We start from the raw sequence: 23,129 nt of genomic DNA, 5'->3' as shown, positions 1-23,129 counted from the left end.
CCAAAAAATAAAAATAAATAAAAACCCTGAAAAAAATATTCTCATCTCTTTTCCACATTAATAATAATAATAACAATAAATGTTTTTTTGTTTTGTTTTGTTTTGTAGAAAAAAACATTGTGTGACTGGAGCAATGATGCTAAAAATTCAGCTTTGAAAGACAGCTTTGATTGTTCCCAATAAACTGTTTAACTGCACTTGCAAGTCAATATGAAATTATTTTGTGGGATAATTAAATATATTCTAATTAAACTACAAACATAAAATTATATACATTTATTTTGTCCTCACATTCTTTCTTGTAACTCCTCACTCACAGTGGCACAGCTGACTGAAAGGCTCATTATGCAGCTCATTATGCAGGCCTTTGTCTTCTCAGGTGTAAATCACAATGATATTCATGATAGTTGACGCCTACTCGCATTTGACTTTTACCAACAAAAAGTGTCTTAGAAAAAATAAATAAATATATTGTTTTCTGTGAGTGAGTAAAAAAGATGATTTTCACATAATTTAGAAAGAAAAATTCTAGGCTACAAGCTCCAGTTCTCAAAAGTCCAATGTTCTGCATGTGTTGTATGGCCTTATTCAAGGGGGGAAGTCGTGGGGAAGTCGTTCCCTTTGAGGGGAAGTCGTGGCCTAATGGTTAGAGGGTTGGACTCCCAATCGAAGGGTTGTGAGTTCTAGTCTCGGGCCGGACGGAATTGTGGGTGGGGGTAGTGCATGAACAGCTCTCTCTCCACCTTCAATACCACGACTTAGGTGCCCTTGAGCAAGGCATCGAACCCCCAACTGCTCCCCGGGCGCCGCAGCATAAATGGCTGCCCACTGCTCCGGGTGTGTGCTCACAGTGTGTGTGTGTCTGTTCACTGCTCTGTGTGTGTGCATTTCGGATGGGTTAAATGCAGAGCACAAATTCTGAGTATGGGTCACCATACTTGGCTGAATGTCACTTCACTCACTCACTCACTCACTCACTCAAGTGATTTAAAATTTTTAGTTTTTCACTAACCACGCATAAAAATTGTTTTCTCAAAAGCACAATCATTTACATACATGCTGCTCACATATTATTATAGCCCAGTTGGTGCTGATTACAGTGAGATTAGACTTTAGCCATTTAGATGTTTATAAGCATTTTTGATTTTGGTGTGTTTAATTTGGGTAGCAGATGCACTTGTCAAAAGTAAGATGTAGGCATCTAAATATATTAACATCAGTATAACATGTCAGTTTAACATATACTCATTTTTTAAACTTAACAATTAAAGATTGTCAATAACATGTCCATATATTTTTCTTACATTAATTTACAAAAATCTTCCTCATGGAAGATGAAAACGTGCTTAATAACAGAATGGACAATACATTACTTTATCACCATCTTAGGGCAATGTTTGAAGATATGTCCTACACCATGGAAAAGCTTGAACTAAGCCACATAAAAACTGCAAAAAACATATCTCCTGTAGTCCATTTTCACCCCTAAAATTCTGTAGAAAATTCTCGCCTGCCACGTGGTAGGCCCGGGTTCGATTCCCGGCCAATGCAAATGCTATTTTCTTTTTTAAACTGTGCTACAGGGAGTCTTGCTATAAATCTATGTATATGTATCTATGCAAGTGCACGTTAAGATGAAACTCAATCCACATTCCTCAGCCTTGGTTCGATTCTCAGTCAATGCATTTTTTTAAAACTGTGTTTCAGAGATTTTTGCCAGTGAAAAATAAGTATGTTAAAAATAATTAAAGGACCATATGTTAAAATTAAACATGGAGCGAAAATGTTAAGTAAACATTGAATTTAGAGTTCTCACCACACTGGCCGGGGGGAGGCACTCCAGAAGATGCCCGTGGAAGACTCATCAGCAATGTTTGCACAGCAGCACAATTCCCAGAACATGGCTCCACCGCTACGGGACCAGCCTGAGAGAAAAGAAGAGTGATTAATTCACTGCAAGACACATATGGACTTTTCCTACAACAACAGTACAGTGGCAAAAGCTACCAGAATTCATGATGTCCAACACAGGGCCATTCATAGCAGATAAATTAATTAATTTGGGAAATTGTTAAAAAGTTATTTATGTCATACTAGTGACATAAATAGTTTACTTCAGATTCATGTAAATCAAGTTAATTACCCACAAGTCAGAAATTACTCAGTACTAGTAAACCATGACTGAGTTAATTAATTGCATTGGTCTTCTGCCAGGCAGGGCTCTAACAACACTTTTACAACATAGAGATTAACTTGGCAGACTTTTATACTGTTAGGATCTTTATTTGTTTCCAGATGCCAACTTTTCAGTGACTCCACTATTTTGTATATACCGGTACTCTGACCATATAAAGGGAGTATATTAAATTTGTTTGTTTTGAATGAAACAAACACCTTAATTCAGCAAGCTTGTATCAATCAGAATATTAGAATATGCATATTGATTTATGAAGCATCACGTGACATTGAAGACTGCAGTAATGAATGCTGAAAATTCAGGTTTGTCATCACAGGAATGAATTGCATTTTAAAATAAAATTAAAATAGAAAAAATATTTTAACTTGTGACAATATTTCACAGCATTACTGTTTTATTGTGTTTTTGATCAAATAAATGCAGCCTTGTTGACCACAAGAGAACAGTAGTGTGTATAATAATATATAAAACTGAAGATAGCATCTACTGCAAAACATGAGACTGAGCGTAACACAAGAAGCTTGTATTGAATTTTTTCTCTGCCTCCACACATGTTAAAGCATGCAGTTAAGACCATTTAAGCTTCAGTCTAGCTTTTCCAGCATTTTCTTTGAAAAGGCAAAGGTGCCTCATTCAAAGATGCACTGCAGGTTTCCCTTAACAGCTTTCTGTTTAAACAAGTGATGAAGTATCTATAAATGGGGTCCTTGCTTTTTTCACCATTTTTTTCACCAACAAAATGCCTTTGAATGCCTGAATGAAACTGCCATCAGTAATAGTCTGATGCAAAACTTGATGGTCAAATTGACGTGAAATTACTGTAGCATCTCTAAAGTACCATATTTTGCTCTCTATACTTACTCAAATGTATTAAAACTCATATACCAAACCAAATAGTGTTTAGAATGCATGTGGATGGCAAGATGGCAAGAACTATTCATTTATTAAACATGACTGCTTAATATTTATAACAAGACATCTTCACAGACATCATATGGACATGAACTATAAAGACATCAATGAGCATCTCAGCATCATTGTCAAAATTCATGAGACATAAGGATAATCGATTTATTATGTCAGGAGTCCAACAGATTGAGAAGTCCATCTAATTTCCCATCATCCCCAAGATGATGATCCTCTATTAGATGGTAGCTGTTTGATGGTCAATGAACAATAATGGTTGATTCGAAGCAGTATGTGGGTAATATATAGACACCTCTATATTTCCCCAAACACAGCACATCTGTCACCAAAAAAAAAAAAAAAACATTCACTTCTGTCACAGAAAATAAATCCCATGTTTTAGTGGAGTTGCTAATGCTCACATACAAACATTATAGTCCAATCTCCTTCAGTTGTCACTCTCTGGATTATTTGAAATTTTAAAACTAGCCTTTTCGACATGGCCAAGGGCCTAACTAATTTCAGTTTAAGCCTGCAACAAAACCATGTCAGGATCCCATCATCTGTTAAGGCGACATACATTCAATAGGTAAATAAAGCTTATGACTGATTGACGGTAAATGAGGGCAGTACAACCCCTAAACTACACAGAGAAGCACCATCAGGTGGTAAAAGTGGATTTCTTATTGCATTTTAAGGGTTGTTCATAGTGCATAAACAAAATGGGCAGAGATTTAAAAATTAATGCATACAGTTGGCCCCACTGCTGGGTGTTTGTTTATTCTAGAAGCTGCATTACACACATTAAAAGAGTGTTTGAATGACAGGAACCTAAACATAGGAAAGAATTCTTAAATTATGGGTTGCATATGTTAACGCCAGCTTACATAATATTTGCTAATAAAGAGTTTAGTGTAAACATAAGTAGTACATGGGGAAAAAATATTTGCCACTTTCTCCCAAATCACATTAATTCTGTATGTTTTCCTATCTAAACCATTGCAGCTTTCTGTGTTTTATAGATTTTTAAACAGGGTCCAAAATTAGCTCTTGATCAATGCCAAAAGTAAGTAAATATTGGTTTTGTTAAGGACATCACATCTGCTAGCTTTAATTTTGTACGTGATCAAAGATTTATAAACTATTTAAACTTCTGCCACTTACATAATTTTTTTTTTGTTATGTACTGATGACAATGTTGTTAAAATGATCCCCATTCACAAGGATGCGTAAAACAAATTAAAATGATGTATTATGCATGGCAGTCCTGTAGAAGGCTTGCTTCAAGAGTCTGTGTTTATGGTGATACCGGTGTTAAGCCACAACATGGTTATGTCATTTGCCCACTTGGCACAGCCAGACACCGTTGTTTTGAATTTTTTATGGTAACAAAAATAATTTTGTTCAGGACACTATTAAAAGCTGAAAGTGGCTGCTCAATGCAGCATGCCGAACGAAAGTGGAATCGCAGATCAACAGCAGGAGTCAGATTTAATTTGTCACGTGAGGAGAGTCAATCATGCAGACTGAAAAGAAGAGTATGGTGAAAGACAAGACAGCAGAACATTTAGTTTAGAAACTGGACATGCAAAAGCACCTGTTTGGCAATATTTGGGATTTTGAAAAGCCTTTTGACTTTTGCCATTTATCTAAGGTGGTTTTGGAAGTAGTTTTATATATATATATATATATATATATATATATATATATATATATATATATATATATATGTATTTGTTTTTTATTTAATTGGTTTCACAGTGTTTGCTGATTTTTACATTATTAAAACTTAGTGTATTTTATTTATTTTACTTTACATCCATGTGTATATGCCATGCCCCCAAGCTTTCTTATGTTTAGCTAATAAACTTTCTATGTTTCATATATATTTGCTTCCACAGTGTTTGCTGATTTTCAGTTTTATATACCTGTTTAAACTTTGTATAGCCTAAGTATTTTGTTATTTTACATTAGGCATATAGCATGGTGTATTTTTATTTGTTTTGTTAATGAAAGTTTTCTGATTTTGACATTGTATTTTGTTGTTTCATGAATTTAATCAATGCAGAATTGTCACTAATTTGACAGTGAAAGTAAAATGTGCACAGCATTTTTGCAAGCCATTTAAATGTGAAGGAAAGTGAGGAAAAGAGGGAAATCTCAAATGTTCAACTGCTTAACGCTGAATTGCCGCTAATTTGTAATTGAAAGTAAAATCTACACAGTGCTTTTACAAGCCATTTAAAAATGTTTGACTCCAAATTGCCGCTAATTTGAAAGTGAAAGTAAAATGCACACAGTGCTTTTACAAGCCATTTAAAAGTGAAGGAAAGAGAGGAAAAGAGGGAAAACTTAAATTAACTAAACCCCACCAATGGTAATACCATGTTGTCACATATCGATTAACCAGTGGGAAAATTTCTTCACCATCACAACCCTATCCAATAGTTACCAAAATACTATGTGAACGTAATATACTTGTGCATGGCATCACTGTTTTTACAAATTTGTGTTTTTGTACTTTAGACAGAGACTTTTCAACAAGCCTCCATGTGGGTTAAGTATCAGGGATGCAAACTTAATAGGGGTAAAGAAAGTGATAAAGAAGATGATCTAGGAAAACTTTTTTTTTTTTTGTAATACAAATTATTAATTTCAATTAAATTCAAGTTTATTTGTATAGCACTTTTTATGATACAAATCATTGCAAAGCAACTTTAAGAATTTTTTCTACAATACTTAGTAGTAGCTTATCAGTGGTGACTGTCAGTTTATGTGCATCTGACAGAAATTTTCAGAAAAATGTATACAAGACTTAATCAACCAGATGATGAACACTAATTAACAGCAAAATGATGCAAAATACAGTTTCATGGGCATATAAGTATTCAATCACCTTAAGTAAACCACTCATCATCAATACAAAGAGCAAAATGTTGATTTTGGACTGTCTTTGCAAGTGAATGAATTTAAGACAAAAGGAAGTACACCTACTATGAGAGCTTTATGACTACTGGTGTAATGGGTCTGAAGGTCATGGCTGAGGGTGAGCAGTTGTATTGAATGCCTGTGACTGCATAGCCTCCACTGTGGCTTCAGGCCGTCTGACTATAGGAAGGTGCACAGTGACCGCAGAGGTCAAAGAGGAGTACAATGTTTACATCTGGTCTAAGGTATTCAGTGACAGAGATGCTTCACTTGAGCAGTTGCCAGCCAAAGCTTTTACCCTTTGATCTCTAATCAATGACTGCTGTGTGGATGGACGTAGAAGTAGGGCACAATTACAAAAGTGCCGCAGCACAGTATCTTTTCTTTTTCCTTTTTACTTCTATTTTTAACTCTTTATTACCATCATCCTCTTTGCTCTTTTTCCCTCTCAAAAACTCTTATAGTTTGACTAAGCACAAATTCTCTTGTCCTTTTTCCTTTTCCTCTGACAGATAAGGCTAATAGGTTTAAGTACTGAAGCGTACAGACTAATTATACGTTGTACTACCTATGTTTGTGTTAGGTTTCAGAGATGATGAATTCATCAACATGTGGAAATAGGTTCCATTTAATCTTCAAATAATCCTTCATGCATCAGTTTCCAATTGAACCTGCCAAAGAGCAGCTTCTTGGGAACATATGTTAAAATACAATGGCCATTAACGTTGCATTTAGCAATATGTTCCTTATTTATGAAGAAAAAAAGGAATAAATGTTTGACAATGTATAAACATTTTGTCTCCTAATTATGACATACAGTAATGTCCTCTATGCAAATGGATGAAACTACAAAGAGTTGACTTTGACAGCTATCTAATGTATTGGACCACATACAAACACATGCATTCTAGGAAACTAAAATATTAAAATAATAATATAACAATGAATTATACTGTACACTCCATATTTTCATACATTAAATTGCGATAGGACCATATCCTCCCCAAAATAACCTCAAAGAGCATAGAATTTATCAAAGGCTTTTGACAAGGATGATCATTTTAAAGAAGTTGTACACTTGGATTTTCAGACATGAAAATGCTATTGCATGATTTGCCAACTACATTTCATCTTAAAATCAGTGCACTTAGAGGGTTGTACTTCATCTGTCATGCGTGTTTATAAAGGGAGTTCTTCAAGGGTCAGTTCTAGGACCCATTTTATTTTCTTTATATTTAAATAACATCAGAAGCAGAAGACACTGTGTTATTATTGTAGTGCGTCATCAGCATGAAAACATAACTGTACTTTGTTTGTTCATGTAAGTTCACAGTGCATTTAGTAATGTTAACAAATATATTTTTTGATTTTAAAAATGTGTAGGTAAAAGTTTAAATTAATAATTAACCAATATTAATACATTCCACAGAAGTGCTGTTCATTTTTAGTTAATGTTAACTAATGTAGTTAACCATTATTAACAAATGAAACATCACTATTAATTGTTGACAATAATTATTTTTTTAATACAACAACATTAATACGTTTTCAACGTGAATTTGTCCACCAAATATATTTTGCGGTGGCTCTGAAAATATATTCCCAGTAGCACCTGTTGCAGTGGCTCTGGACACCAGGAAATGGAAGTAAGCATGAGAGAGAGTGTGCATCCAAGCAGGACTTGGCTTCTCTTGGGTAAAGCATTAATCTCTTTAAAAGCCTTCATTAGCTTAGATTTATACATCCCCCACTCACTGAAGCAGCCTGTTCATCCACTTGAGCTGGGCAGGATATTTGTACATTTAATTTTAATCATTGTTAATAGCTATTTTATTAAAATGACACCTTCAAGAAGAAAGGCATTAACAGTGAAGTGATGGACTCTTCATGACAGATTGATCCATGGTGTGAACGGAGAGATTGACTGTTCAGAATGAGTGGTGAGGTGATCCAAATTAATCAAGCTAAGTAATACAGCATATAAATCAGGAAGGGGGCACTAGGTGCCCTCAGAGGAGGATTTCAGGTCTCGGGTAGTGGTCAAGATTCACTGAGATCCCATAGTGGCTGTTCCTTTAGGGAAATAACTACTAAAATAAATGTGTGGGTGTTCATATGTGACATTTATAGTATAGGACATTTCATGACCGATGGAAAGTAATTTTAATATTTGACATTTACACTCAAAAATTTTAATATATATCAAAAATATCAAAACAAAGTCAACACTTATACTCTCAAAGGAATTTTCAATGGTATGCTCAATAAAGACTACCATTAAAATCTCCCTTTAAATCAACAATGTTCTGACTTTGTTTTGATATTGAAATATTTGACATTTAGAAAAACAAAGGGCTTGTTAAAAACTTGTATTTGTGTTAACATATTTCACCTGAGGCATTATGTGCCTTATGTGGTAGAGCTTTTCTTTTTAGCAAACTTTCTGCATTTCACTCTTTGTCTTCCCACTCCAAAGTGCTTGAGCAGCCCTAAGGGGCTCTGACTGCTCTATGGGATTTTGAGGTAGGTGGTGTCCTGAATTCTGAATGTGCTGCCTCCAAACATTATGCACCCACATTGGTCTTATGTTACAGCCAGAACTTTATCGGTCACTGAATGTGAAGCCCCTGTTCCACTCTCAAAAATGGGCTGTAAAACAGTGGGAACGTTAGTTGAGTGGCCATCAGGTCTGCGAATCATGGAGGGACAAAGTGAAAAGGCTTTGTCATAAATGAGAGATACTAAACGCTGGTGAGGAGAACGATAAGAGCTTGGTAAGAACTGTAAGAGGTCATGGGTCATGGGTTCAAGTCCAAGGAATAATAATGCAAAGTATACACAAACAAAAGTTGTTTTGGAAATTCATGTCTGCCAAATGAATAAATATTAATTTGATTAAATAAAGGAAAGTCAATAGGGAAAAAGAGAGAGTGCTTATAAAGTAGAATCAAATCCAAAACTGTTCAGTTAGTATGTAAATATGTTCCATGTCTCTTAGCCATATTTCTGTCAACCACCACAGATGTCTACCCTTAAAGAATTGGAAAGTATATACTGTATGGAATGCAAAGCATGATCAGCAGAGCTGACAAAACATTATGGCACAACAGAGAGCAGACTCTGGTATTATTTATATTTTAAGATTATTGATACCAGATTCAGTTGGGACAACTGCATTGCTGAGTCAATATTTGAAGAAAATTCAAGAAAATCTAATATATAATAATCAAACACAATGAAGATAACTTGTTTCAGGAGTTGATTTCTTATCAGATTTCATTTTGAAATCTTGGAAAATGTATACAGTAAAATATGTTTTTACTAGGGCTGGGCAAGTTAACACGTTATTAACGCGTTAACACATTAATTAATAAATGCAGAGAAACATTTTATTGTGCATTAATGCAGTTTTATTATTATTATTATTTTGAAAGTCCATTGCTCACTGGCTCTGAATACACATACAGAAAAACCATGGGTCACAGGAGGGATGGGATGTTGATCCGTACTGATTTGGGATGGGTGCCATCAGGCGTCTCAACCAATGAGAGCAGGCATCCATCAAAAACAGGCGAACACTCTTAAGATCACAACAAATGATGGCATATATGAGCCTCCCTCAAGACACACCATCACAAGAAGAATACACGAGTTGTATGAAAAGGAGATTTACAAAAAATATTTTAACTGCTACTATGTAATGGGAATACTGCTGTAAAATAAATACTTTATTTGTTTAAAGTGTTTGCAAACCAAATTTTATTGCACTTTTGTGTGTGGAATACACTACATTCAAATTCATTACTGAATCTTTTGTATAGTCGCTATTCATTTTCTTTTTCAAATTAATTGTTGCCCAACACTAATAATTTTTAGGAAGTCAATTTAGAAAAAAAACACAATGCTATAAAAATAATTTAGAAGCCAAACTTAAAAATTACATTCATGTCATTTATAAGCTATTCTACAGAATTATTAGATGCATCTACTGGCATTGATATAATCATATCTAAGTAATCATCAAAAACAGTGACTACATTTTTGTGTGAGGCATTTTACTATAAATGTGTCTTCTAGAAAAATGAAAATGTAAGGCCTGTAGACTCCCTGTACAGGTCCATGTGATGTAGAGTTACTGAAATCATAACATTGATCCCAACATCCAGTTCTGTGAACATTATGCCCTAGAGCAAGGCACTTAACCCCTTGCTGTACTAGTGAGACTCTGTAATTACAGTACTGTAAGTTGTTCTGGATAATAAACTCCTGCTAAATGACATGTAACTCCCTGCTAAATGACAAGCAATTAGACAAGCAGTAAGAAAAAGGCTATTTAAAAAGCAGCATTTGTAAGGGTGGCCTAAGACCATACTATATAGTTATGACTTTTTACTCTGAAACTCTTAAAATAGTTAAACTTAAAATAGCCCAGGCTTTGATATTCCAAACTAATGACAGTGTCTTTGTGCCAGATTAAGTGCACCAAACCAAAAAACAGTTTTAAAACTTTAACCACTTCTACCTAAATAGCTTAATTCAGTGCAGTTAAGCAGTTATTGATTTATGAATTATTATGTTCTGCCTGTGTTTCATGAAAGAGCATTCCATTTGAAATTTCATATTTACAATGTGATTAAAATTAATAAATTCATATTTATTTCTTAAGTTCAGAATTCACTAAAAACCATATAAAACCTTATTCAAATTGAAATATTACAAAATATTATAAAACCTTATATTAAACATATAAAACACAATATTGTTCAAAAGTTTGGAGTCAGAAAGTTTAATAAAAATACAGTTAAAACAACTATAATTATTGAATAAAATTATGAAATATTATTACAATTAAAATAACTGTTTATATATCTGATTTGGTGCTCAAGAAACATTTCAGGTGTTCTGCTTAATATTTTTATTTTATTTTTATAATGAATATATAGAACATTCAAAAGAACAGAATTGATTTAGAATAGAAAACTTTTGTAATATTCTAAATATCTTTATAATGTCTTTTCATCAATTGAATGCAGTACTTATGAATAAAAGTATTAAAGCATTGTACTGACCCCAAACGTTTGAACTATATTGTACAAATAATAGATTTAAAATAGTTGGATGCAAACAGAGAAGGCTGTTGCTTTGGTAAACATTCATATTCAGTTTGCGTTTAATGGTGGGCTGAATCCTCTAAGTACCTGAAGGGCATGTAGCATCCCGCACACTTTATATTTCTTTATCAGTTCAGAGAGAGTGGACTGATGCCCTTTCCAGATCAGACTCAGTGTTTTCTGGTTAAATGTTAGAGTCTCTCTGCCCTTTAGAAAAGATCCTTACACACTCCTCATCAACATACTGAGCATATTTTCAGTAACAGGAGAACATGTTTGTCAAATCTAGATGAATTACTGTTTACCAGCAAATACTCAGGAGGTTTAGGCTTCTTTAGATTTCCATCAGCTCATTAGTTCATGAATAAAACCACCACAGCATATATAACCGGGACCCCGTCTCAACACTACTGCAGCATCTACTGCCTGATTGTGGAATGATATGTGAATAACAACCTTGCAATATTAATAAAATATGATTTTACATTTATGTTATCCTATACATAAATGTATCCTTTATTAACCTCTTAATGTTACTTAATAAAAATGTTTATTATCATGTTAGTTGTCAGAGACTATTTTTAATTTAAAAAATATAGTAAATGTAGTAATGTAGTAAAAACATAGTTTTAATTTAAATAATTTAATTTTAAATAAAGTAAATATTTAGATTAACAATAACTATAATCAACAAACGCTGTGGAAGTACCATTCACGTTAGCTATTAACTAATTTAGATAACTAATGTTAACAACATTATCATAAGGTGTTAATACCATTGTTTACAGTGATGTTTTTCTTATTTGTAAATAAAACTAATTATTGGGAGTGAATTTTACAATAAATTATTATTTCATTCTTTGTGCTTCAAAATTTCATGTTTAATTCAGTGTTACTTTCTTTATAATTAATTAACTATCAGTTCCGAGTGGAAATTGTTTCTACAACATTTTTTATCCCTTTATGGAATATGTGGGCCAATGTGTATTATATAATGCTTTTTTTCTGCAAATTATTTGCCTTTAGATTCAAGAATGATATCATAGAAGCAATAATGATTAATCAAAAAGGGAGTGAAGTTTTGATAATCAAAATAACATGTGTATATTTTTAAGTATTACTCTGAACTAACTCTCGAAGTAACTTTAAAATTAACTTAAAATAACTTTATAAGCATTATATTTTTAAAAGATCATTAGAACCCAGAGGTGGGGCTGACATCAACATATGTCAAAAATTCTCCTCGTAATTGCTGAAACATGCCTTCACTAGATGAACACATTTAAATACTGTTTTTTTAAATACATCAGGCATAGCAGGGAACTACACTAACCTTTTCCACTGGTGGCACTTGAGCGACAAACTTGTGTAGTGTAGTTCCCTGCATAGGTTAAGTCTGGAACTGTATACTAAAAGATGTCTGGGCAGCGCTTGAGAAAGTTGAACAACTCCTGAGTTTAGGTCTGTGTTATGTTTCAGTCTGCGCATCAGGAATGTTATAAAACTGAGCAGACACCACGCAAGCCCGTCGTGTTTGCCTCACGGCGCCAGGCACACTTACTCATACACCTGTCAGTACCATGGGAAACACATTAGCGTGAGTGCGTGTGTGCCTGTTTGTGCTGAGTTGGCCTGACAGAGAGCAAAAATGCAGGAAACAATTGGAGTTGAGAGGAAGACAAAAAGGCAAACAGGCCATCTGCTGGTCGAGAGAGAGATGAAGAGAGTGTAAGAAAGAGATGCTAAGAGAGAAAGATGGGGAAAGACAGTGAATGTAAGAGAGAGAGGGGAGAGAAAAGGAGATTAAATAACATAGAGCGATGCGGGGTGGCTGGCAGGTTATCCGAAGCGTGTCAGAAACACTCTCGCCGGGTGTCTTTTATTTTCAGCCTGCGAGCTGCAGTCTACACAACTAGCTGTTGTGCTTTTAGTTGCCTTGTGGTTCTGCTTTTCTGCACTGACTGGTTAAGATTAGTGCTTTTCAACTGGTGGGTCACCATTTCAAAACGGGCCAAGCCTGTTATTCTCAAGGTGGAGACATCTACCTGTTCATCTCACCATTCATCTCGATAAGCTCTATAGATGGGCCTCTTTGGCTTAAGCCTTGAGTGTTTTATTACCTTGACATCTCAGTGCGTACTCCTGCAAATCAGATGTGTAGCATTGCACATAAAATAAAAAACGTGTTTAATTTATTACAGAAATGGCTTTTGACAACCATGAGAGAAACTAGAGGATCCTGTTTGTTGACTGTTTGGTCAAGATGCCATAAGAACTCAATATTTACAGAAATACGTTGCCAGCTTTAAGAAACTATTTTAATCACTTCCAGATTTTGCAAAACTTTTTAATTAAGATACAATGTCATAATCTTGGGTAACTCTGGCAAATCCTGCAAGTATTTCTTTCTTTTTTTGTTTATTTTCTTCATTTTCTTGAAGCAATTTAATGGTCTGTTAACTTATAGCAAATGTAAAAACATTGTCGAACAATATACAGAAAGAAACTACTGTTTACTTTTTAATATTAATATTACATTTAATATTAATATTTAAATTTAATATTATTTCTTTTTTTAAATCACATTTGGAATAAAAATGAACAAATCTGACCTTTCAGCGTGTTAGATAGTTAGTCAAAAAATAAATAATAATAATGATAAAATAATAATAAAATAATACTGAAAAAATATTGCCTGCTAAACAAATGCACACACACACACATTGACCATCCTAAAACAAAACTAGATCCACTGCATTTACCTTGCAACAGACAGAGCTGTTTGTTTTCACTGATCGGCCTCAATTTTCTGTTTCTCCAGTGAAGAGTTACTAGGAACTCTGTTAATTTAGTTTCAAAGGAAATATGGAGTTAGTAAACTTTGAATTAGATTTGTTTCATGGCCAAACATTAAAAATAACTGCAATCAAGTTTTGGCTCTAGTAGACTGAGAAACAATGAAGAGCCAGTTCACAAACTGAAATGATTTTCCAAAAATAGTTTCACAATGAAAGAGAAACTGATTTGAATTAAGACACTCAAAAAGGGTCACTTAAATTACAGAATAAGACAAAAATGCAATACTACATTTTCAAAATCAACTAGTCATTGGGTTTCCTGAATCAGCTAATCAGTCTTAAAGGGATAGTTCACACAAAATCATCTTCTCATTCTACTCATATCATTGTGGAACACAAAAGAATGCTTCAACTACAGTATTTCTGTCTATAGACAGAATAGACTGGAACCCATTAACTTCCACTGTATGGAGAGGGAAAAAACACTGTTCTTTTGTGTTCCATGTAAAAGAGAAAGTCATACAGGTTTACAGTGATATGACGTTCTGGGCAAACCATCTCTTCGCAGAATCCCTGGATAATGTATATACCGTATCTTACAGCATAAAACACTGCCTCAAAAGAACAAACAAACAAAAAAAACATTCACAACAAAAATCCATAGGAAAACAATTGCAGGATGACTATTCAACCATAGCCACTCATCACTATAGTAAAACACTGCTGTCACGTTGTTTATAACCAAACTGTACGTGAATATAACCATATTCAGCACCCAAAACCAGAATTAACAGCAGTATTCTGCCGCTGTGTGAACGTTCCCAGAGACAGAACACAAAAGACAGAGTGTGACTGCACTTGAATTACTGCTTGAAAAACATATATAACTGTAGGGAGTTTGCCTCTCCACTTCAGTCACATTTGGCCTCCAACATTCCTCCCAGCATGCTCCAGGCCTCCAGTAGTGCACAGCTCAAGGTCTTCGGGGAGCTCATTGTGTTGGTTATGTGGAGCTCCACAGACAGATTCATTAGCCAGTTCCTGGGGATAAAAAAGGACCGTCCTGCCACCAAGGACCTTTGCCAAATTTCCATTTTAATTGTAGAGAGGGAAACAGAGAGACGGAAGGAGAGTAAGTGTACGATCCTATTACTGCTCTGGGGTAGAGAGGCCGGCGTACGATCTACACGAACAACAAATTAATCATCTCCCTAATGCTCTGCAAAAGCCATGACTTCTACCCTCCAAAGCAAAAGGAGGAGTGTGTCCTTCACTCCCTCTACCACTATTACGAGTGAAGATGAATGTATTTTCAGAGTCTCAGACATGGGCGGCTCACAAGTGCGGAAGAAAAACAAGCATGAAACATTACACAGCCCATCATTTCAGAAACTGTTTGCTCCAAATCCGTTATTGATTTTTTCGGTTCTCTGTGAGAATGAAGCTATTGATTAAAAACACAAAGGGAGAGAAGGAACACAGCTGTCATTAGGAAATAAGAGAAACTCTTAATGGAGAGGCGGAGGCAGTTTAAGGAAGTACTGAAAGAAATTAAATTCACTGATGCAGAAAGTTACGGGTGCGAAACCAACTGCCGTCTAAACCTGCTTCGACATATGAATGTCCTCTGCCAGTTATGAAAGATGATGCAAATTCAACCCCAGGCCATGGCGTCTGCCATGAAAGCATCTGTTGTTGATGAAAAACATAATTACTTGCAGTCTAGGCAAAAATAAAGCTTTGCAAAACAACATATTTGAGCACAGAATAAAGCTTGTCAAGGAGCCTTTATCACAGTTATGTGTAAAGTGCCTCTGTCTCTAGAAGATACAGCATACTGTCATGTCTTTACTCTTTATTTTCTTTACTTTCTCTTCTCTTCTCTTCTAATCTTCTCTCCTTTCATTTACGGTAATCTATATCTGTTTTGTATTTCTGTGTTAGCGTAAAGAACATACAAATGAATAAATATTTGGGATGCATCAATATTATAAATATTAATAAATGTTAACTAATGTTAAACCAATAAATGTCCATTTGATTTGTATACCATATCAAAACATTTATAATATGATTTTCTTTTTTTATTTATAAATATTCTGAATGCAAAGTAAATCACTTTGGACTAAAGAATCTGACAAATCCATAGAAGTAAATGCACTGTAACAGCATTCCTGGAGAACTTGAACACCTTTAAATATTTTAAGGATATTCTTAAGAATCAAATATTTTTCATTCTTTTTTGGAGACCTTTTGATCTTTAGAAGATAAGAAAGAAGCTATCGGGATTTGCAAAGACATTCTTGATGAGCAGTAGCATTTTGGATGAACGCATTTTTCCTGACAGACCCCTTCAGGGCTTTTGACCTAAGACTCTGAACCTCCTTGACAAACGAGGGTTTAACTCTTAATCATTACTAATCTCTAAGGCAGACAGGAAGCCTTTTTATCCAACAGCAAAAAGGCAAAAGTGTCAGTTCAGTTCAGTGAGATAAAAACGCGTGTGAAATGCATTAATAGTACATCAACTGAGAGATAAAGTATCTTATAATGACATTAATATAAATTCAGTCAATTAGTCTACACCTACTACCCAGGTAATGGTCTTCATCGGGAGCTAGGTGAACGGTTATGACAATCAATCAATTAACAAACATCAAATAAATAAATACCATTTTGGCTCCATAAATCAGAAACAAACCGGCTTCAATTCAACATTATCTGCATAAAACAATTAGTTAATAAACTGTTTGCATAGCTATCAATTTAACAATGAATACAATTATGATGTAAAATTGTTGATTTCAGCCAACAAAAGTTGTTTGAATACACTAACCAAATATTTCAAACACAATGTTCCAGTTGTTTTATTCAAAAATAGACATTTCTTATCAGTCATCAGTCAAACTTAATGACCCAAAAACATTTTAAGTACAGTTTCACCTGAATATCACTTACCTTTTCCTCTTATCTGTGCTAAATAAACATACTTTACTGTATATTACATCCGTCAACAGTGTGTGTACACATAGAAATTACACCCACTGACCAATCAGGCCTATATGAGATAACTATGAGATTCACTCTTATCTTTTCTGGGCTGAGAGAGCTCAGGTAGAGTCAAAACACAGAGTGATATTAGACTGCTAATGGAATGACTGATGAAAGGTTTATAACCCTTGGACTACAACACTATTGAACCAGCCCCATCGGCTAATGGCTCTTTCCCAGACTCTCTTTAACTAATATTAGCTGAACAGCCAATAAAACTTTGACTGCAATGTACAGTACTGATAGAGAAAGCTTGCTTGCCAGTAACCAAAATCAAACACGGGTCAGAATTCTTGCCTGCAGGAAAAATATAATTTAATTCCAATTCAGTTCATATCTGGCCATCAAATTTAATTTAGTTTCACTGAAATCAAATAATAATTAATAATTTCATAAAATATTGAAATTATTATTTTAAATTTAGTTTGATAATAATTATTAGGGATGCACCCCGATACTGAGCTCATGTACTCATACTCATGCTCATACTCGTTAAAATGCCCCGATACCAGACACAGATACCACACAGCATGTGATAAGTGCCATATTCAGAAAGTGGGCTATTCCTTCATTATTTCTACATCAATTAACCTGTTGACCTGCACTCAGGCTCGGGCGTCCTCAACTCCCCGTGTTCACACGTGTCAACATTTACGAATAGATTAAATGAAACGGGACAAATTTAATCTTCACAAACTATACAGTATATCATTATAAAGATCTAAGCCTCAAGCATATTTGAATTCTAGCACTCTCTCGTGATGGCTCGTGACGCGCGCTCTGACGCACCTGTCAGCTGATGGAGGCGGAACTTAGCGATCGCCTTTTTCTTTATTTGTTTTATTTTTCAGTTCATATATGAACAGTTTTCATATATGTGTGAGTGTGTTTTATGTATAATGTGCCTGTATCTGCATGATTACCATCTGTTTGAGTGAAAACCAGCTTGATATTACTGTGTAATCACGGCAATCATGGCTATAGATGAATGCCATCTATATGAATAGAGTGGTTTATTAACTTTATGGCCCATTTGTATTATTACCATCTCTATAACTGGCCATCAGCACATCAGCACGTATTTTCATTGTAATTAATTGTAAATGCTGCATTTCTCAGGATGTTCTGTAATCTGTAATACAAAGTGAAACATACATTTGTTATGCTTCAAAAACATAACTAAATCCATCAGAGAGATAGCAGGAACATTCGGAGTAGCCAAATTAATAGTATGGTATAGTCTGAGAAAGGATGCACTGGTGAGCTCTGCATCATAAAAAGGCCTAAATATTCACGGAAGACACCAGTGGTGAAATGATCGGAGAATCCTCTCCATGTTAAAGAAAATCCTTTCACAAAATCTAGCCAAGTGAAGAACACTCTCCAGGAGGTAGGTGTGTCACTATCAAAGTCTAAAATCAAGAGAATACTTCACGAGAGCAAATATGGCTTGTCGCAAGGTGCGAACAAGAACGGATTAGACTGCAATCATGGAGATGGCTTAGAACAGTTCATTATCCAAAGCATACAACAACATCTGTGAAACATGGTGGAGCAGTGTGATGGCATGAGCATGCATGGCTTCCAGTGGCACTGAGTTACTGGTGTTTATTGATGATGTGTCAGAAGACAGAAGCAGTTGGAAGAATTCTGAAATTTAGAAGAATATACTCTCTTCCCAGATTCAGTCAAATAGAGCAAAGTTGATTGGTTGGCTCTTCACAGCACAAATGGACAATGACTCAAAACACACAGCAAAAGCAAACCAGGTGTTTTTAAAGGTAAAAAGTATATTATCCTGCAATGGCCAGGTCAATCTTCTAATCTCAACCCGATTGAGCAAGTATTTCACTCACTGAAGACAAATCTAAAGGCAGAAAGAACCATAGAACCAAAGAACCAGAAAGAACAAACAAACAACGGAAGTCAGCTGCAGTAGGTCTAGCAAAGCATCACAAAGGAGGAAACCCAGTTTCTGGTGATGTACATTAGAGGCTGACATTTTTTCGGGATTTCCGCGGGTCACGGGAATCCTGCGTGATTGGGAACAAATTCACTATTAATCACGGGATTGGGACGGGACGGTAAAAAAAAGGCAGCAGGAGTGGGCGGGACCGGGAATACCCTTGATCCCCAACTTTATACACAAATATAGCCTACTTTTTATATAAATAAACTATAAACTAGGGGCGTGCGATATGAAGATTCTTGATCATGGATGATAAAAATGTCTCTACAATCAGCTTTTGAAGAAATGTAGTATCGTGCTACAGCACTCATTCTATCAGCTGCAGTTCTGGTGCCTCCGTCATATACTGTACAACACCACATCATTCACAGCAGAGTTAACTCAGCACTAGAGTTACTCTCTCATTCATGTGTGCTTTTAAATGTTTCATTCGCACGCTGCTTTGACCTGTGCTTTTTTTGAGCGCCGCATTCACCCGACAAGAGTATGTTAGAGGAGCGGTGTGATTCTGACTGAAGCGAGGAGAAGATTTTTCAAAAGTCGGATTGTCGTGGTTCTCACTCGCTCCAAGACTGCTTCATCACGAGTACAATTGGATCTCTCCGATCAGAAGGTTATAATGACGGCAGTAACCGAGCGGGAAATTACAGGCTAGTTCTCAAGGAGTTTGTCTGTTCCTTTACTGGATATTTTCAGGTTAAAGCATAATTTAAACAGATTCAGCACATTCATAAGCAGTCGCTTTCCCAGTAATGCGTTTAAAAAAGTATCTTACAGGGCTACTTCATCTGTCTCTGATTTTGAATAAGCAGAAATCTGTAATACATGCATCGATCTGTAGATAAAATAAATGATGAAAGTGTACTGTTATTTTCATCACAAAACTAAATTTTCACAGCAGAATGCAGCAATTATACCTTTTAATTCTGACAATGTTAATAGTTTGGCATGTGGTAAGTATAAAAAAAGTTTGCACACAATAGCCTAAGCATCTTTGAAACTCTCCTGTTATTTAATTTTATTTTTATTTTAATATAGGCTTCGTTATGAACATAACAATGAAATACACTGAAATACTTTATTCACGGAGTGAAGGCGTAGTGGTGTTTCTGGTATCAGTGAGCACGGAGCGGAGTGATTATAAAATGCTCAGAGCAGATTGGAATTCTTGTCAAAATACTCCGTCATTTTTGATCATACAGATAAAAGTTATCAATCTTTCGACGTTTATTTGTGTGCACTCCAAATAACAACGAAACGCAGTGCTTCTGTAAAATAATTAGGCTAAAGCAAACAAGATGCAGTTTCTGCCGTCTGGGTCATGTGACCTTGAGCGTGACCCAGGTTAGCATGGATGATTTACATGAAATTTAATGTGTGTGCAATGTGTGTGCAATGTGTGTGTGTGTGTGTATATATATATATATATATATATATATATATATATATATATATAAACATTTAAAAAAAATTATTTTACTAAAGTTGGCATGCTGTGATCTGTAGACTACTGTATTTTCTTTTTTTTTACTGTAACTGACAGATTCCAGCCAAAAAATATACAATCAGGGAGTGGGCGGGAACGGGATTCATTCTTCCAGGGTAATATTGTTCAATACCTTAATTTAAAGCTTAAAGTCTGCACTTCATTTCATATTGATGTTTAATCATATTCTGCTGCCATACAGAGACAAAATTATTACAATTGTGTCAGAGTCTAAGTATATATGGACCAAACTGTATATGAATGACAAAAACACTTATCCCATCTTCCTTTCATAAAAAGCAGCAGGTAGAGGATATCTGTATATATTTGATTATTTTCACAAACTTTCTGTCAACATCCTCTTATACTTGTCATTAATGTGAAATAAAATCTTCTGTCACCTTGTACTGTACAAGCATATGTTGACTTGTTAACCTGCTGTTCTGGAGGGACAACAGACCGAGAGGCTATTTAGTTTCACCTGTCAGTCTTTTGTAGCCCAAGATAACATCTGGTTTAGATCTATTTGGATTGTGCAGCTGAGCAATGTCTGTTTAACAGTAACATGCAGGATCAGCTGAACATGAGACGGGCAAAGTCAAATCTCTCAGAGCAGCAAAACTGCTGAGTGGAAACAGGGAAGAGAATGCAGACAAAACACTGCTAATATGAATAATAGACTGTGATCTGTGTCTGCACTTTTATGAGCCTTGTCTTTTGACACCAATATTGGGTTTGATTAAGAAGAATCCAAATGGAGGTGAAATGTTCTCCAAATGGCACATTGTCCTCAAGGGACCATGAATGACTTAGGTCAAGGTTCAGGTTAAGGATCAGTTAAATAGGGTTTTGAGTTTTGGTTAAGTCTATTAAGATTGACATTTGTTAACCTAGAAATAAGGGTTAAGTGATGTAGTCAAGGATTAACTATTGGTCAAATTGCAAACTGAGTTGTTCAGCCTGTAATTTAGTTTAGAAGACTGACGCCAGATTTGATCAAGCAAATTAAATGTGTGTGTTTCGCTCTGGGTCATTCCAAGGAAAATACAAGTACGCTGTTAAATATGACAATGACCAATTCCCACTGAAATTACTACTTGTACTCAGTGTTGCTCTGAGTGTGGTTGTGCTCTGGGGCAGCTGTAGGATTTATGGACGGCTCATAAAAACCATTCATGGATCATCGATCTAAAAGATGTTTTGCACAGAGATGAGAGGTGACAGAAATCAACACCCAGACAAAATGCACATTAGAAACGCAGAGCTAAGTTTTATGTGGAGCTCGCATAGGACTAGCTTTGATTGAAGTGTCCAAAAACTGTGAAATATGAGATGGAAAAACCAAACAGATGAACCTCCCCTTGTCTGCTGATATCATAGATTCTAATACATGGCTGTTCCAAGTTTAAATGTGCATGTTAATTAACCGCCTATTGTCAAACCACTCAAACAAACAATGTTTTGAAAATGCAACATAGTCAAAGTGTTAAAGTGCCCATATTATGCCTTTCTTACTATTACCTTTCATCAAGTGTATCGTGTAGCTGTATGTGAACATAAACTATCTGCAAAGTTGTGAAGCTGATCCAAAATAAAGGGTCGGCTCAAAATCGCCTAAATGAGTAGTCACAAATTTGAATCTTATTCCGTTATGGCTCTACGTCACGAATTAACACATTTGCATAATGTCCGCACACGTTTAAGGTCGCCAAATTGCCTGCCCACAAACACAGACGCTGTATCCTATAATGTGAGAGTTTGTTAGATCACATCTTATAATTACCACAAACATGGCAACACTTGACACTTATCACTGAAAAATTCCCTGCTCCAGTCGTGCTTGTGAATCAGTCTCTTGTCTATCAGCCATTTCATCATCAGACTTCGGCTTGAGTTGGTAAGCTACAATCCATACCATCTTTTCTATGTATTGACAAGTCTACAGGGCAGTCATTCTGTCATGGCAATTGATGTTTCGTTTCTGACATGCGCTGTACACAGTAGACCAATCCAGTGCCATAGAGAGATCTCTCTACGGTTCTTGACCAATCACAGAGGACTGTGCCATCTGACCAATCATAGCATTGAAGGCTAATGGAAATGAGGGGTTTAGAGAGACTGAGGGTGTACTCACACTAGGCACGGTTGCCATGAACCGGGCCCGAGTACGATTGTCCCCCCTCCCCACTTCCCCTCTGGCCTGCACTCACATATAGGGTTTCAGCATTCGTGCCGGAGCACGCTTACGTCATTATGGTGCGACGGTTTCGGGATAAACAGGAAGAGCGGCGCTCTATGAACACAATGGAGTGCATCGCTCTGTTTTCTTTGTGGATAATTTTGTGTTGTTTGGTCGACAGCCTGTTGTTAAACAGATGTGTCGCCTTAGTGGCGCGAACATTTTCACGTAATCGTGCTGCTCGTATGAGGATGTTTGCAAGATACCAGCTGAAGTGCAGCAAGGACTTTGCAGTTTTTCGTTTTTTTATGCGTTTTGCACCTCTGCCGTAGACCAAAGCGACCCTTTCCCTGCCATGTTGGTTTTGGAGCGTCGCAAAACCGTGAAGCAAAGCGTCCTTTTCGGTGCCCCGGCACGGTTAGCGCTCACACTGCATGCGAACCGCGCCCGAGTCCAACTGAACCGTGCCCTGGCCCACCTCTTCCAAGCGGGCCAAGGCCGGCC

The 23,129-nt window shown here is 35.8% G+C and overlaps 1 protein-coding gene across 1 annotated transcript in view; it reads right to left on the bottom strand.

Annotated features, from left to right (window-relative positions):
• atrnl1a (attractin-like 1a) overlaps positions 1-23,129 on the bottom strand; it is a 300,556-nt gene that overhangs the window by 26,662 nt on the left and 250,765 nt on the right. The window contains exon 29 of the mRNA XM_026224245.1: positions 1,817-1,925. Within this exon, the coding sequence (XP_026080030.1) occupies positions 1,817-1,925 (109 nt within the window). The remainder of the gene's footprint in view (positions 1-1,816; positions 1,926-23,129) is intronic.

This window comes from Carassius auratus, chromosome 38 (genome assembly GCF_003368295.1).
Source record: "Carassius auratus strain Wakin chromosome 38, ASM336829v1, whole genome shotgun sequence".
Classification (NCBI taxonomy): domain Eukaryota; kingdom Metazoa; phylum Chordata; class Actinopteri; order Cypriniformes; family Cyprinidae; genus Carassius; species Carassius auratus.
Note: the sequence above shows the minus strand (reverse complement) of the source record. Positions and strands in the feature narration are given on the sequence as shown.